Source organism: Rhineura floridana, chromosome 4 (assembly GCF_030035675.1).
Source record: "Rhineura floridana isolate rRhiFlo1 chromosome 4, rRhiFlo1.hap2, whole genome shotgun sequence".
NCBI lineage: Eukaryota > Metazoa > Chordata > Lepidosauria > Squamata > Rhineuridae > Rhineura > Rhineura floridana.
The window spans coordinates 196,943,812-196,961,471 of NC_084483.1; the positions used below are offsets into that span (position 1 = coordinate 196,943,812).

Here is a 17,660-nt window from a genome sequence, read left to right on the forward strand (position 1 = left end):
GCCATCCCTGGCATTTAAGGTATAAAATATACATTTTTGTACACATCCCCCCCAAAGTATTTCTCAATCTGCTTTATCATACAATACACCTTTTATATGCATTTTAATTGTAAAATACATATTTTTATGTTCACTTTTTGCTCATCAAAACATTATTGCAAAATCCGGACAAGTGTGTACCCTGATCGGGAGTTGCATTCCGATCCACAAGCAAGTTCAGGACCATGAAATTGGGTCGGTTTGCTGTGAAAAGGGACTAAATGGATTCTTTCCCCATCTTTTCTACAGGTATGCAAAGTTCAGCAGAAGGTGACTTCCTTACCTTGGCACACATTATGAGCACTCGCTTCATACCCAGCTGCGCATTGTATTTGAGACTGCACATGATCTGCAGGAGTCCGCCGCGTGATGGGATTACCATTTCGGCCACTAGTGGTTTCAGATGCAGGTTCTTCTTGACCATTGTTGACAATGATCTGAGCTGTTCTGGGCAGGCAGAGGTATCCTCCAAAGTGGTTAACGCATTTCATCCCACCTTTACACGCATCAGGCACAATTTCACATTCGTCGATATCTGTGGTTAGAAATAATATTACAATGAGCACCAGAAAAGGAGCCCATCAGGGACGATACGGACAGGTGTAGTCTTCTGCCTGTGATGCAGGTAAGTGTCTCAAACAGGCAACAGTTGGGAGAATGTCATTAGGAGGTCCATGACATTTACAAAAAGAAGGGGGAGGGATTTGACATGTGAGAAGTATACAAATACGCCAATTGCATGTGCAGTGTTCAACTGCTATTTAGCTCTGCATTATCTCCTTATAAGTGTGTCTATACTTTTGAGTGGGACTTTGACATACAGTTCAAAGATAACAAGACTGTAATGCGCACTGATTTTGATCTGCACTGTGAGCATTCATACTAGCTTTTGTTGACAAGGTTCTTGAACAGTGGGTACGGTCACACTCGCTAAACCATGGTTTTAGAGCTATGCAGACAAAAGTTTGCAATATGCGGGACTCGGATGCTCCCTTCTCCCCTCATGCACAGCCAGGAGGAGCAGAGCTGCTGAGATTACTTTCAGTTTTCTTGAATCTCACCTTAGTGTTACACAGAAAACAGGAATCCTGGTTTAAAATAAAACTCTAGCTAGTCTAATAAGCCAGCTTCAAAGCCCATGGTTTGACAGTGGCTTATTTTGAAATCGAACAGAGCTTGTTTCAAACCAGGATTCTTGGACTATATGTTTATCTTAAGCTGGGGTTAGCCAATGTGGTGCCCTCCATATGTCTGGACTACAATTCCCATCAGCCCTGCCACCATTGCCAATGGTTGGGGATGATAGAAGCTGCAGTTCAAAGCATCTGGAGGGCACCATGTTGGCTTGTGCTAAGGCTGAGTTCAGAGAAGCTGAAAGTTATCTCAACAGCTCTCCCCCTCCTGGCTGCATGGGAGAAGAAGCGGGTGGGAGTGTGCTACTTTACTGCTTTGCTCAGGCTTGCTGAGGCTCATCCATATAGCGCTAAATCCTGGTTTAGCAAACCAGCCTATTGTGTGGGAAGTTAATAAGGCTATCAGTGGCTTATTAACCCTGATGGCTATGCTCTGCCTCCACAGTCAGAGGAAGTATGCTTCTGAATACCAGTTGCTGGAAAATGCTGGAGGGGAGAGTTGCTGTTGCACTCAGGTCTTGCTTGCAAGCTTCTTGTAGGCATCTGGTTGGCCACTGTGAGAACAGGATGCTGGACTAGATGGCCACTGGCCTGATCCAGCAGGCTCTTCTGATGTTCTTGCAGTGCTGAAGATCTGTTCAGCAGTGTGTGCACACTCTAGGTGCCAGCTGTTGTGGCTCCCTCTTGCAATAACAATTTCTGCATCTAGGTAGGGGAAATCCACACACAGAAACTTGTTGCTGTCAATCAGGGATAGTCAGATGATGATGGACTTCAGTTCCCATCAGTCCTGGTCAGCATAGCCAATGGTCATGAATGATGGGAGCAGTAGTCTAACATCTGAAGGGCACCACGATGGCTATCCCAGTAGTAAATGGCTCTTTTTCGCTGCCCCAAAAGAAATATCAAAGCAGGAGATGAAGAATACAAATCTGTGTGGGAGAGAAACTGACAGTGTGGACGTGATCTCAAAGTCCACATGCACAAGGACTGTGTGCATATCCTTGCTTTCTCCATAGTCTTCTCCAGTAGGGAGACTATGGCAAATATTCCACTATGGAGATGGAATTCTCATTAGGTGAAGCTCAGGATTCTCAGAACTTTTGGCAGATATGAATACATGAATGTGCAACTTGGAATAGATTACTGTACCTTTGCATCGCTGCATGAGGGGATCCCATTCATAACCGTCTGTGCATTGCTGCATGTAAAACAAAGAAAACTAGTTCAAATAAGCACAGTGAACAAAAAAGGAAAATAAGGATTAATATATTGTCAAGCACGCCTTGCTGGTGTGCAGGGCTGGCCCTAGTTTTATGGAGACCCCAGATAAGAGACTTGCCTCTCTCCTCGGGGCTTGCATTACATTTTGCAATCATTGACCCATCATCACTACAGGCCCCTTGAGTTACAATAATTTGCATAGGAAAATATTCAGATTGCAATTTGGAAAATTTTCTGATGCCCTAGATAGTGATCTAATTTAGCAAGCTTTTGTATTTTGTGAACAAAGCTATGAACTCCCTTCTAACTCCCAAGCTTGGCAATACCGTATTTGCAATGCACACCCATTCACTGTTATGGAGAAATGAACGATGGGAAAATTTTCCTTCCCGCATCACTGGAGGGAGGATTGCTAAGGCCATACCTGCACTATCAAATTAAAAATCCTCTCTAGCTTGAGTAACTGCCGTGGCTTTGAGCATAAAGCTTCTAACTGCAAGTACAAAATTATCACATTGTGGAGCACAGTTCTATCCAACATATCCAACGTGCAGGGGGAGCAAAATGCGCATGGAAAAATTGTTAGCTGCCTTGGAGCATTCAAAAGAGTGCATTCAAATTGCAGATGCCCTCACCAGCAATCTCTGAAGTGGTACAAGTCAAGCAACAGACAAGCCACAGAAAGCAATGGCTGGCTTAAGTCACCTTGACATCTGAAGGGGAAAATCCAAATAGCACCCTTCCTGTCTCTAAAAATGTAGTATTTTATTTAAATAACTGACGATCTTGATTCTTTTTCTTGGCGATCCCCCACGACATCTTGAAATGGTCTGCCTTATTTTACCTCATGGTAAGGCTGGGCGATCATTAGGTGTGCTGATGACCGCTTTGCCTGTCAAGCTCCCTCTTCAACAGAGACAAAATTTATTTATTTATTTATAATAATATTATATATATTTATTAGAAAACCTGTATACTGTAATTTCGTTAAAAACATCAAAGCGATTTACAACATGTTAAAAACAATCACCACCACCGAATAAAAAACATTAAAAATACGATAAAAGCAAAGGTTGACTGTTGCGAAAAAAAGCATCTTCTTGCCTGCATAAGCCTGGCAGAAGAGAAAGGTTTTCAGCAGGTGCTTAGAAATTAAAATGGAAGGCATCTGCTGATTCTCTGTTGGCAGAGCATTCCAGAGACCTGGGCTGATGACACCGAAGGCTCGATTTCATGTCGATGTGAAATGAGCCTCACCAACTTGGGGGATGACCAAAGCTGCTCCTGCAGATGATCTCACTGATCAAGCTAGGATGTAAGGGTTCAAGCGGTCCCTACAAAACCTGGGACCTAAGTTGTTCGGGGCTTTGTAAATTAATACCTTGAACCTGGGTCAGTAGTGGATAGGCAGTCACTGCAGATGTTTTTAAAGTGGTGTCAGCCATGTGCTCCCATCAGCAATCTAGCAGCTGCATTTTTCACCAGCCGGAGCTTCCGAACCAGAGCCAAGTGCAGCTCCAAATAGAGCGCACTGCAGTAATCCATTCTAGAGTTTACCAATGCATGGACTACAAAGGTCAGGCTATCCCTGTCCAAGAACATCCGTATCTGATGAACCAGACAATGCTGGTAAAAAGCACTCCTAGCCACTGAGCATACTTAACCTAGCCACAGAGGAAAGTTAAGCACTTAGACAAAAATAATAATGAATTAAAATACAATCATATCAAATGCATGGGTATAGGGTGGAAGATACCTGGCTAGGCAGTAGCACATTTGTAAAATATCTTGGGATTGTAGTTGATCACAGGCTAAATATGAGTCAGCTGCGTGATGCAGCCGCAAAAATGGCCAATGCGATTCTAGGCTGCATTAACAATATCCAGATCACAAAGTGGAAGTAATAGTTCCACTTTATTCTGTGCTGGTCAGACTTCATCTGGAATATTGGGGCCAGTTCTGGGTGCCATACTTACGAGGAGAAAATAGACCAATTCAGAGGAGGGCAAAGGAGATAGCGGCATGGAAAAGAAATCCTGTCAGGAAAGGCTGAAGAAATGAGGTACATTTAGACTAGAACAGAGAGGACTGAGAGCAGACACGTTAGCACTCTTCAAATACCTGAAGGGTTGTCACACAGAAGAGGGCAAAGATATGTTTTCTGCTACCCCAGACAGCAGGACTAGAAATAATGGGCTGAAGTTACACAGGGCCATAGGAAGCTGCCTTATTTCTAGTCAGACCATTGGTCCATCTAGCTCAGTACTGGCTACACTGACTGGCAGCAGCTCTCCAGGGTTCGAGGCAGGAGTCTTTCCCAGCCCTACCTGGAGATGCTGGGGACTGAAACTGGGGCCTTCTGCAAGCAAAGCGGTTGCTCTACCACTGAGCTATGGCTCTTCCTCATACATATTTTGGTTGAACATTAAGAGAAGCTTACAGATTATAAGAACCAGTTACTGGGGCAGGGCTAGGGGCTCTCCTTAGCCTGAGATCTTCAAGCAGAGCCTGGATAGCCATCTGCCGGGGACAATCGGGGGTGGTCCCCTAGAGCAAATGGGGCACTGCCTCTCCAACCTCGACTGGTCCTCAGTCAGCCTCCATCTGCCTGCCTTCTTACTTGCAGCCAGTCCAGCGGGTGGCACTGGTTGCCAGTTTCCCTCTCCTTAGTATTGCCCTTGTAGAACTCAGCAGGGAGGAGGAGGATGGCAAAACTAGAATTAGTTGGCTCTGCTAGTCATTGTTTCTGGCTCTTCCTTGCCTTCCCAACGGGTACCAGCCTGGCCAATCCTAACAGGCACCAGGCACCACTGCTTAGGGATGCCTAGGTCTGGTTATTTCCTGCATCAAGCAGGAAGTTGGGCTGTATGGCCTACAGCCCTATGATTCTATTGATTTCAGTATTTATTTTAAAAAATTATACACTGCTTTTCACCATCTGGGTCCCAAAGCAGCTCACAACAAAAGCCCAACATACAATATGGAAAAATTTAAAGCCTAAATTAAACACCAGAGATTAAAACATCAGAGAAGCGTTCATAGCACAAAGGCCTCCCGGAATAAAACAGCTCTAACCAGGCGCCTGAAGGTTAGGAAGGACAGTGCCTGCCTGATTTCTACTGGGAGGGTTCCACAGAGTTGGGCTCTTTACGCTGAAGGCATGACTCCTTGTTGACATGAGTTGTGCTTCTGGCCCATTGGGGGGCAGAGGCTACTGATAATGCTCCCTCGGATGATCTCAGTGATCAGCTTGGGACGTCCTTAAGGTGTTCTGGGCCTAAGTTGTTCAGGGCTTTGTACACTAGTACAAGAACGTTGAATCTGGCCCAGTAGCAGATGGGAAGCCAGGTGTGTTTTTTTAACACTGTGTCATACATTGGTGGTAGTCTGTTCCCAATCACCAGTCTAGCTGCAGCATTCTGAACTAGCTCAAGTTTCCCGACCAGACCCAAGGGCAGCTGCACATAGAGCTATGTCCAAAGGTTAGCAGGAATGCAATCCCAATCTGATTCTCTCGGCAAAGAACCTTGTTGGAGAATGGCACCTGGCACCCATTTAAAACATCAGCAAGCTTAACTGACCCGAGGGACACATGCATATGCAAGTCTGCCACGTTAAGCACAATATTTTGACAGCACTACTGGGGGCGAGAGAAAGAGAGAGAAAATCTTGAGTTAATAAATCAGCTTGTCGTCACGAGTCAAGTCCATCCCTGCTGTAACTTGGTAGGCACCCGTGGAGTTTGCTCCAGCTATGGATCTGTCCCAGCCTGTTGAGGGCCATGTTGCTCAATACACTGGCCTGTGGTGGTGGTTTTTTTTTTTTTAATAGCTTTGTTACTCACAAAGCTTAAATCAGCAACAGAAACAAAAACAAAATAATCCTCCACCCCCTGCCTCTGCTTATTCACAGGTGATGCTACAATCTGCCAAATCTAGCAGCAAGCTGGAATGCAACAGGCTTCAAGTGTAACAACAGGGCAAGAGGGCAGCTAATTGCATTAGAATTCCCGCTCTCTGAAGGAACGACAGCATCCTTGAGCTGACACAACTGGAGTTACTGTAGCTACAAAAAGAACTTTGAGCCCCAAAGGAGAAACAGCAAACTTATTGAATCTCCCTAACGCCTGCTTAAGGCACAACAGAAATCACGCCCAGTTAATGACCCAATGGGGAGCACTTCACAGATGACTTATCCTCAAGAAATCCCATTGACTTCATTGCGATTGCTCCACTGTGGATGATAAGCAAAATTAGGAACAGAGGAAGCTGTCTTATACTGAGTCAGACCACTGGTCCCATCTCGCTCAGTATTGCTTATGAACTCTCTCTGATGTAGATGTGAGTGTGTGGGCAGTTTCATGGGGAAGGAGGTAAGATGAGTGAGAAACTTGTGGCTCTCCAGATGTTGGTGGACTTCGCCTCCCATCATCCCTGACCATTGGCTATACCTGCTAGGGCTGACTGGAGTTGGAGTCCAATGGCAACTGGAGGGCCACAGGTTGCCCATCCCTGCCTTAAGATATTCTGGGAGAGGAAAGGGAAAAATAATAAGGCATAAATGTGAGAGGGTGCATATTTATGCACTTAGGCTTTGCTTTAGCTTAGCGATAGAGCAAAAGGCTTCATACATGCTTACGGAAAGTATCAGGTTCAGATCATGTAGCAGTTGATGGAGAGGATCTCAGCTTGAGACCCTGCAGAGCCACTGCCAATAAACATAGCAGGTACTAGGCTATGTGGACAAATTGTCTGCCCTGGTATGGGGCAGCTTGATATGTTCCTAAAGGTGGGTTTTGAGGAAGGATTTGAAGGGAGAGAGAGGGACAGAGATGGTACTATACAGGAATTCAAGGGAAAGGGGAAAGCAGGTGACTTTGGACACCTGAGGAACATCTAAGCCAGGAGCATCCAACATGGCACCTTTTAGATGGTGTTGGATTCCATCTCCCATCAGTCCCCAGTCAATGCTGGAAACTGCAGAAGGAGAGAGTGCTCTTGTGCTCAGGTCCTGTTTGTGGACTTCCCATGGGCATCTCAGTGGTTGGCCACTGTGAGAACAGGATGCTGGACTAGATGGGCCACTGGACTGATCCAGCAGGCTCTTCTTATGTTCTTATGACTAGGGATGATGTGAGTTGTAGTCCAACATCTGCAGAGCTTCATGTTGGATACCCCGATCTAATAACAACATAAGAACATAAGAAGAGCCTGCTGGATCAGGCCAGTGGCCCATCTAGTCCAGCATCCTGTTCTCACAGTGGCCAACCAGGTGCCTGGGGGAAGCCCACAAGCAGGACCCGAGTGCAAGAACACTCTCCCCTCCTGAGGCTTCCAGCAACTGGTTTTCAGAAGCATGCTGCCTCTGACTAGGGTGACAGAGCACAGCCATCATGGCTAGTAGCCATTGATAGCCCTGTCCTCCATGAATTTGTCTAATCTTCTTTTAAAGCCGTCCAAGCTGGTGGCCATTACTGCGTCTTGTGGGAGCAAATTCCATAGTTTAACTATGCGCTGAGTAAAGAAGTACTTCCTTTTGTCTGTCCTGAATCTTCCAACATTCAGCTTCTTTGAACGCCCACGAGTTCTAGTATTATGAGAGAGGGAGAAAAACTTTTCTCTATCCACTTTCTCAATGCCATGCATAATTTTATACACTTCTATCATGTCTCCTCTCTTTCCGGGAAGGGTGACTTAGCCTGTGCCTGCTTTTGAGACGGGCTCCTGCCTCAAAAGAAGCTTATTCAGATATATCAGTCAGGTTTTTTTTTTTTTGACTGATTAAACTTCTCCCGGGTAGGGAGAAACGAAGAGATTAACCTCAAAGCCTATTTTTGTTGGGACGACCAGATCTCATTAATTTATGGGACGAGGTCCAGCCGACGAAGGTGGGACGGATTTTCAACAACAAGCTCTATCTGATAAAGCGAACGTTCATCTTATCTTCTAAGAGAGAACGCACTAACAGGCAAGCACCCTTCTTTCTATATTTTTCTTTTATTTGACTTAAATTGTTGCTGTTTAAAAGAGATTTGCCAGATTGATCGGTTTTTGACATCTCACTGGGGAGCCATAACTTCTCTCTGCTACTCACTAATTAATAGCTTATCTCTGTTTTTGTTGCAAAAAGCTGTCCTGGATTTGCATTCTAAAGATATACATAGAAGAGGGATTTCTATTCCAGATTTTTATTTTGAAGAATATTATATTGTCTGAGACTACTCTCTTTTTGGTCTATTTTATTTTGACGAATCTGTTTCCTGACGACCGCCATTAATTGTTTCGATCCTGGGAACTGCATTTTGTTTACTTAAGCATGGAGAGATAAGGCTGTCTGCTCTGTTTATACTGTGATGTCACCAAGTTTGGAGTATTAACCCAATTGTTGCTGAAATAAGAAGTGGTTTTCCTATATTTTTCTTTTAAAATGGCAATTAAGAAAGTGGCTGAGAATCTGGAAATAACTATGTTTCAGAAAATAATGGATGAGATTGAGATAACGAAACAAAACCTGCGACAGGGTTGTAAGGAGCTGAAAATTGAATTGAGTAAAATGAAGCAGGAGATTAAAGATATAGGGGTCCCTGTGAGAGAGGTGACCCTGGAAGGGGTCCCTGTGAGAGAGGAGACCCCGGAGATTGGAACAAACGTGGAACAAGAAAAAGATTTGGAGTCTATGGACTTTAGAAACAAAATCTATTGTTTGGAGACACAGGAGATTAAAGACATAGGGGTCCTTGTGAGAGAGGAGACCCTGGAGACTGGAACAGGGGTCCCTGTGAGAGAGGAGACCCTGGAGACTGGAACAGGGGTCCCTGTGAGAGAGGAGATCCCGGAGATTGGAACAAACGTGGAACAGGAACAAGATTTGGAGTCTATGGACTTTAGAAATAAAATCTATTGTTTGGAACTCAATGTTATCTCTGAAGAAATTAATGAAGATTCTAGAGATAAAGTTATCAATGGCATGGATAATCTTCTGGACTGGAATGATGTGATGGAGCCCAATATAGAGAAAATCTATGGAATTAACTGCAGCCATGTGACAATGGAAAAACTTTCAAGAGATGACCCAGTGTATTTTGAAAAAAAGAACAGAGATATGATTTTACAGCAGTATTTCAGCAACCTATTCAGAATGGATGGCAAGAAAATATTTGGGATAGAGGTAATTCCCATCAGACTCTTACTATATGACTATGGCTTTGACAGCAAGATTATTATGGAATACTGATAATGGAAGATTGGATATTGAAATTACTGGACTTAACAAGACTACTGAAGATGGAAGATGGAAAATGGAACTAATAGGGATAATAGAACAATGGCTACTGAAATTACTGAACCTAACAGATTCTGATGTGATGGATTAATTGAAATGTTTATTTTGACTATGGTTATGACAATAAGATTATCATAATTAGTAATGAGATGGATTAATCGATATGCTTATCTGGAAAAAAAAATTGATAGATATATTTCTTAAAGAATTGAAACCTCTCTTTGACTTTTTGTGGAAAGAATAAAGTAATGTTTATGAGATTTGATGATTAAGTAAGATAACTACTGGAGGAAAGTGATTTTATAATATGACTTAAGAGACAGGATTGTTATATATTATAGACTTATAACTGATTTGATCTTTGACAAATGGGAAGTCAATATTTTACTCTTTATTTTTTTTTTGTTTTTTTTTTCTTTTTTTTTTTTTGTTTAACTATTTTTGATTTTGTTTTTTGTCTTTGAATGTTTTATGATTTCGTCTTGTATGTTTTATGAAAATCTGAATAAAAATTATTGAAAAAAAAAAAAATATCATGTCTCCTCTGACCCGCCTTTTCTTTAAACTAAAAAGCCCCAAATGCTGCAACCTTTCCTCATAAGGGAGTCGCTCCATCCCCTTGATCATTCTGGTTGCCCTCTTCTGAACCTTTCCCAACTCTATAATATCCTTTTTGAGATGAGGCAGCCAGAACTGTACACAGTATTCCAAATGCGGCCGCACCATAGATTTATACAACGGCATTACGATATCGGCTGTTTTATTTTCAATGCCTTTCCTAATTATCCCTAGCATGGAATTTGCCTTTTTCACAGCTGACGCACACTGGGTCGACATTTTCATCGTGCTGTCCACTACAACCCCAAGGTCTCTCTCCTGGTCGGTCACCACCAGTTCAGACCCCATGAGCGTATATGTGAAATTCAGATTTTTTGCTCCAATATGCATAATTTTACACTTGTTTATATTGAATGGCATTTGCCATTTTCCGCCCATTCACTCAGTTTGGAGAGGTCTTTTTGGAGCTCTTCGCAATCCTTTTTGTTTTAACAACCCTGAACAATTTAGTATCGTCAGCAAACTTGGCCACTTCACTGCTCACTCCTAATGAACAAGTTGAAAAGTACAGGTCCCAATACCGATCCTTGAGGGATTCCACTTTCTACAGCCCTCCATTGGGAGAACTGTCAATTTATTCCTACTCTCTGCTTTCTGCTTCTTAACCAATTCCTTATCCACAAGAGGACCTCTCCTCTTATTCCATGACTGCTAAGCTTCCTCAGAAGTCTTTGGTGAGGTACCTTGTCAAAAGCTTTTTGAAAGTCTAAGTACACTATGTCCACTGGATCACCTCTATCTATATGCTTGTTGACACTCTCAAAGAATTCTAATAGGTTACTGAGTAATAGGTTACTCTGCTTCAGCAAGGCTTGTTCTTCTATGTGCTTAGTTAATCTAGCTTTAATAATACTTTCTACCAGTTTTCCAGGGACAGAAGTTAAGCTAACTGGCCTGTAATTTCCGGGATCACCCCTGGATCCCTTTTTGAAGATTGGCGTTACATTCGCCACTTTCCAGTCCTCAGGCACGGAGGAGGACCCGAGGAACAAATTACATATTTTAGTTAGAAAATCAGCAATTTCACATTTGAGTTCTTTGAGAACTCTCAGGTGGATGCCATCCGGGCCCAGTGATTTGTCAGTTTTTATATTGTCTATTAAGCCTAGAACTTCCTCTCTTGTTACCACTATTCGTCTCAGTTCCTCAGAATCCCTTCCTGCAAATGTTAGTTCAGGTTCAGGGATCTGCCCTATATCTTCCACTGTGAAGACAGATGCAAAAAATTCATTTAGCTTCTCTGCAATCTCCTTATCGTTCTTTAGTACACCTTTGACTCCCTTATCATCCAAGGGTCCAATCGCCTCCCTAGATGGTCTCCTGCTTTGAATGTATTTATAGAATTTTTTGTTGTTGGTTTTTATGTTCTTAGCAATGTGCTCTTCAAATTCTTTTTAGCATCCCTTATTGTCTTCTTGCATTTCTTTTGCCAGAGTTTGTGTTCCTTTTTATTTTCCTCATTCGGACAAGACTTCCATTTTCTGAAGGAAGACTTTTTGCCTCTAAGAGCTTCCTTGACTTTGCTCGTTAACCATGCTGGCATCTTCTTGGCCCTAGTGGTACCTTTTCTGATCTGCGGTATGCACTCCAGTTGCGCTTCTAATATAGTGTTTTTAAACAACTTCCAAGCATTTTTGAGTGATGTGACCCTCTGGACTTTGTTTTTCAGCTTTCTTTTTACCAATCCCCTCATTTTTGTAAAGTTTCCTCTTTTGAAGTCAAATGTGACCATGTTGGATCTTCTTGGCAATTGGCCATTTACATGTATGTTTAATTTAATAGCACTATGGTCACTGCTCCCAATCGGTTCGACAACACTTACATCTCGCACCAGGTCCTGGTCCCCACTGAGGATTAAGTTCAGGGTTGCCATCCCTCTGGTCGGTTCCATGACCAACTGGTCTAGGGCATAGTCATTTAGAATATCTAGAAATTTTGCTTCTTTGTCGTGACTGGAACACATATGCGACCAGTCTATGTCCGGGTAGTTGAAGTCACCCATTACTACCACATTTCCTAGTTTGGATGCTTCCTCAATTTCATATCTCCAGGTCTCCCTGAGCATTTTGATAAGGGGAACGATAGATCGTTCCCAGTATTAAATCCCTCCTGGGGCATGGTATCACCACCCACAATGATCCTGTGGAGGAGTCTGCCTCTTTTGGGGTTTCGAGCTTGCTGGATTCAATGCCTTCTTTCACGTATAGAGCGACACCGCCACCAATACGTCCTTCCCTGTCCTTCCGATATAGATTATATCCAGGGATAACCGTATCCCACTGGTTTTCTACATTCCACCAGGTCTCCGTTATACTCACTATATCAATGCTCTCCTCTAAGACCAAGCACTCCAGTTCTCCCATCTTGGTTCGGAGGCTTCTAGCATTAGTGTACAGGCACTTGTAAGCAGTGTCTCTCTTCAAGTGTCTTTGGCACTTTTGGCTTGGCCTGTGGTAATTTTGCCCCTGCTCTCACAATGCCTAATTCTAGGCCTACTCCTAGGCCTACCCCTTTTAAAATGTCATCATTTCTTTGGTCTTTATCCCGGGGGGAGGTTTATTCCGAACCGGACCTTCCTCAGCTCCTGTCGGGTTTCTCTGCTCAGTCAGTTTAAAAGCTGCTCTGCCACCTTTTTAATTTTAAGTGCCAGCAGTCTGGTTCCATTCTGGTTCAAGTGGAGCCCGTCCCTTTTGTACAGGCCCGGCTTCTCCCAAAATGTTCCCCAGTGCCTAACAAATCCAAACCCTTCCATCCGACACCATCGTCTCATCCTAGGGTTGCCATATTCCAGTTCCACAAATCCGGGCAGGTTAATTTGCATATTATGCAAATCATTTGCATATTATTCACATATTATGCAAATATTTGCATATTAATATTTGGATTGTCCAGTTGTTTTGTTTTTGTGCCTAGGAATTACCACCAAAAACTGGGGAAAGATGTGAGAAATCTTTTTTTTTAAAGCAACATTTTCAGCCTTAAATGCCTAGACTCTAGTTTCCAAAACTATGGAGTATTTATTGATTGATTAAGAGAATTTATATCCTGCTCTTTTGCTGTTAAAAACAGAGCTCAGCACAGCTTACAAATATAGTAAAAACAATAAAAATACACAATCAATATAAAAACATAATAAAAACACAAAATAGCAACAAACATAAAGTAAGTCAGGGCAGCAGCACGGTTAACCATAACATATACAATATATTTCAGAGATGTGGTGAGTGGAGAAAAACAAGCCAAAATGTTAGGAAAAGGAGTCTTTCACACCACATGCTCAGTTCTAAATACTGTTGCAGCAAGTTTTACAAGTTCCTCCGGTATTCCACTGGTGCAGGCACTCAGACATTCAAAGTATCTGTATGTTTCTTAGGTTTTATAAAAGCAGAGCTTTGCTTAACTCAAAATTTCTCAACCACATCTACACAGGTTCCACCTCCATACTCAAAATGAAACTGGGCCTGGAAGTGTGCAACAACCCCACACATACCTTGCTAATTAGATTACCAATGCCGGGATGCCTGTCTTATCGACTACTCTCCTGCTCCCTGAGCATCATGAAAGACCCAGTCCTGGGCTCAGAAAGAAAATAAATATCTGGTCCTCTTCAAAGTATTGAGAAGCCTCTTGTTTTAATTGAAATAATAATTATAAATTCTTGTTCTTATCACTAATGGGAGTTAATTATCTTGCATATGCTGCTGTTGCTTCTATGGCTGTAACGGAGTGAGGTTAAAGATAAGTGAAATGCAAATAGGAAAAAAAACACAGAAGGCAGTAACACTTTCCTAAATGTAATACCATACCAACCACAACAAGATTCCTATGAGTAAGGCAAAAAACTAAGCATCTCACAACCAGTCAGGATTCCTAACCAAAAACCAAAAATATGATAAATGAAGAAATATGTATATAAGCATGACTATCAAATATATTTATTATTTACACAAACTGTAAAGATATTTATAGTGCAATCCTAAATTTATTTATTCAGAAGCAAGTCCCAGTGTATTCAGTGGGGCTTACTCAAACAGGGACAGAACTGCAACCTCAAGTGATAAGCAACTTCATTCACACAACCCAAAATTCCGAATCATGCCACTTTACGCTGTTTTGCAACTGTTTATACTTGTTTTATGGTCATTGGATTTTAAATGGCTTTATTTCTTGTTGTGAGCTGCATTGGTTTCCAACCCTACCTCACAGGGGTGTTGGAAAGACTCCATACACGCACACGCACACACAGCAGATGTATAAATACATACAGCCCATATAATAGTTTATTGTCAAACCAGTTGGTCATTGCAGAAAAATCAGTATTAGTTTTTAAAAAATCAGTATTACTTTCCTACAGAATAAAAACTGTAATACCTAAGTAAGCCCTGCCTACTTGCTTTAAAATTGGACTGGAGACAGAAAGAGTTAGAACACAAAGATAATTCTTTTTTACATTCACTCCAAAGTCCCATTGATTTTCTGCACATTCATAAGCATGTCTACTCAAAGTAAGTCCTATTGAATTAAATGGGATTTACTTTGGGCATATGGGATTAGCATTGCTTTTACAAAAAGCAAGTATTGGGAAGGTTTTCAAAACACTGCCCAAGCTCTGACTCCTGCACACATGAGGAAAAAAAACTGAAATGTATATACTTACCCAATTTATGAGATTTTCAGATAAACCGGGGGTGGGTCGGTGGGTTGAAACCACCATTTTGTTTTCTAGACACTGCCTGAGGTCAATGAAACTGAAACACAATCCCTGATTGGCTGCAATGCTAAACGGGCGGGGTTAAAGCTACAAAGTGCTATAGTACAGTACTGTTTAAAGAAAGATTTAACAGTCGAGGGGGGTGGCTGATGTTTTTATGTATATCTCGAGAACCAGACCACCTGGAAACTTAATTTTTTAAAAAAATTAAAGCTGAGAATCCGGGCCACGTAAGGAGCTAGCCGGGCACTGGGTGGCATGCATAGAATCCGGGTAAAACCCAGCTATCCAGGCAATATGGCAACCCTATCTCATCCGCGCATTGAGATTGCAAAGCTGTGCCTGTCTGGCTGGTCCTGCACGTGAAACCAGTAGCATTTCAGAGAAAGCCACCTTGGAGGTCCTGGCTTTCAGCATCCTACCTAGCAACCTAAATTTTACTTCCAGGACCTCACGGCTGCATTTCCCCATGTCATTGGTGCCAACATGCACCACGACCACTGACTCCTCCCGAGCACTGTCTACCAAACTATCTAAACGAAGGGCAATATCCGCAACCTTTCCACCAGGCAGGCAAATCACCTTGTGGTCTGCACGCCCATCACACACCCCACTGTCTATGTTCCTAATGATCGAATCACCCACTACAAGGATCCCTCCACCCCCTGGAGATATATCCTCGGCACGAGAGGATAGCTGCTCATCCCCCTAGGAATGGGTCCCTTCTAAGGGATCGTTTCCCTCTTCCTCAGCTGGATGCTCTCCTTTCCTGAGACTTTCGTTCTCCATGATAGCAGAAGAGCTATCATCGTTGGAGTGGGACACAGCTATAACGTCCCTGAAGGCCTCTTCCACACACCTCTCTGCCTCTCTCAGCTTTTCCAGGTCCGCCACCTTGGCCTCAAGGAAATGAAGTCATTCCCGGAGAGCCAGGAGCTCATTGCACCGAGGGCACACCCACAACTTCTGTCCAACAGGCAGATAGTCGTACATGCTACTGACGGTGCAAAACACTGGAAAGCCCCCACACCCCTGCTGGCTTCTTACCTGCATAGTTTTGTTTAATGTTTATTACGTCAATGGGTTAGAAACTGTGGTTCAGTTGAGGTCAAGGAATAGACGGGCAAAGTGGGGGGCCCTGGCCTCCTTGCCCTGCTGCCGAAGTCACTCTGCTGCTTAACTCGCCTTGACACTTCGTCAGCTGGGGCTCCCTCTAGCTCGTGGAGCAGGCTCCCTCGCTAGGGTGCTCTGAATTTATATGTGTGGCTGGTCCCTCCCAGCTACTGCTGCCAGCCAATGATGTGTTAATTGAGGCTGATGACTCAACTATCAGCTACGGCTTAACTCCTTAGGATTATCTCAGGCTTCTTTCCTTTGAAGGCAGGCTTCCTTCCTTCGTGGCGGGGGGGTGCTGTTTAAGGACTTTGACTAGTGGTACTAAGAAAGGTTAACTAGCTTTTACTCTATTTTTATTTTATTTGCTGACAACAACCACTTTTATCAGTGCAAGTTTCCCTGTAGCTTTAAGTGGTGCCTTGCACTCTGGCCTGGACAAACTAGACTAGCTTTTGGCTGCTTTTAATCTAAGCAAGGGGCTGCAACTTCCAGGGGAGTCTTTTTTGTTTTTTGTTTTCCCACCTAGAACAGCCTGACATAAGAACATAAGAAGAGCCTGCTGGATCAGGCCAGTGGCCCATCTAGTCCAGCATCCTGTTCTCACAGTGGCCAACCAGGTGCCTGGGGGAAGCCCGCAAGCAGGACCCGAGTGCAAAAACACTCTCCCCTCCTGAGGCTTCCGGCAACTGGTTTTCAGAAGCATGCTGCCTTTGACTAGGGTGGCACAGCACAGCCATCACGGCTAGTAGCCATTGATAGCCCTGTCCTCCATGAATTTGTCTAATCTTCTTTTAAAGCCGTCCAAGCTGGTGGCCATGACTGCATCTTGTGGGAGCAAATTCCATAGTTTAACTATGCGCTGAGTAAAGAAGTACTTCCTTTTGTCTGTCCTGAATCTTCCAACATTCAGCTTCTTTGAATGTCCACGAGTTCTAGTATTATGAGAGAGGGAGAAGAACTTTTCTCTATCCACTTTCTCAAGGCCATGCATAATTTTATACACTTCTATCATGTCTCCTCTGACCCGCCTTTTCTCTAAACTAAAAAGCCCCAAATGCTGCAACCTTTCCTCGTAAGGGAGTCGCTCCATCCCCTTGATCATTCTGGTTGCCCTCTTCTGAACCTTTTCCAACTCTATAATATCCTTTTTGAGATGAGGCAACCAGAACTGTACACAGTATTCCAAATGCGGCCGCACCATAGATTTATACAACGGCATTATGATATCGGCTGTTTTATTTTCAATACCTTTCCTAATTATCGCTAGCATGGAATTTGCCTTTTTCACAGCTGCCACACACTGGGTCGACATTTTCATCGTGCTGTCCACTACAACCCCGAGGTCTCTCTCCTGGTCGGTCACCGCCAGTTCAGACCCCATGAGCGTATATGTGAAATTCAGATTTTTTGCTCCAATATCCATAATTTTACACTTGTTTATATTGAATGGCATTTGCCATTTTTCCGCCCATTCACTCAGTTTGGAGAGATCTTTTTGGAGCTCTTCACAATCCCTTTTTGTTTTAACAACTCTGAAC

At 43.2% G+C, this 17,660-nt stretch overlaps 1 protein-coding gene across 3 annotated transcripts in view; it reads right to left on the bottom strand.

Annotated features, from left to right (window-relative positions):
- Nucleotides 1-17,660, bottom strand: part of EFEMP1 (EGF containing fibulin extracellular matrix protein 1) — a 113,694-nt gene that overhangs the window by 57,711 nt on the left and 38,323 nt on the right. For all 3 annotated transcript variants that reach the window (XM_061626476.1, XM_061626478.1, XM_061626479.1), the window contains exons 3-4: nt 2,325-2,373; nt 323-574 (exon numbers count right to left, since the gene is read on the bottom strand). In XM_061626476.1, coding sequence (XP_061482460.1) covers nt 323-574; nt 2,325-2,373 — 301 coding nt within the window. The remainder of the gene's footprint in view (nt 1-322; nt 575-2,324; nt 2,374-17,660) is intronic.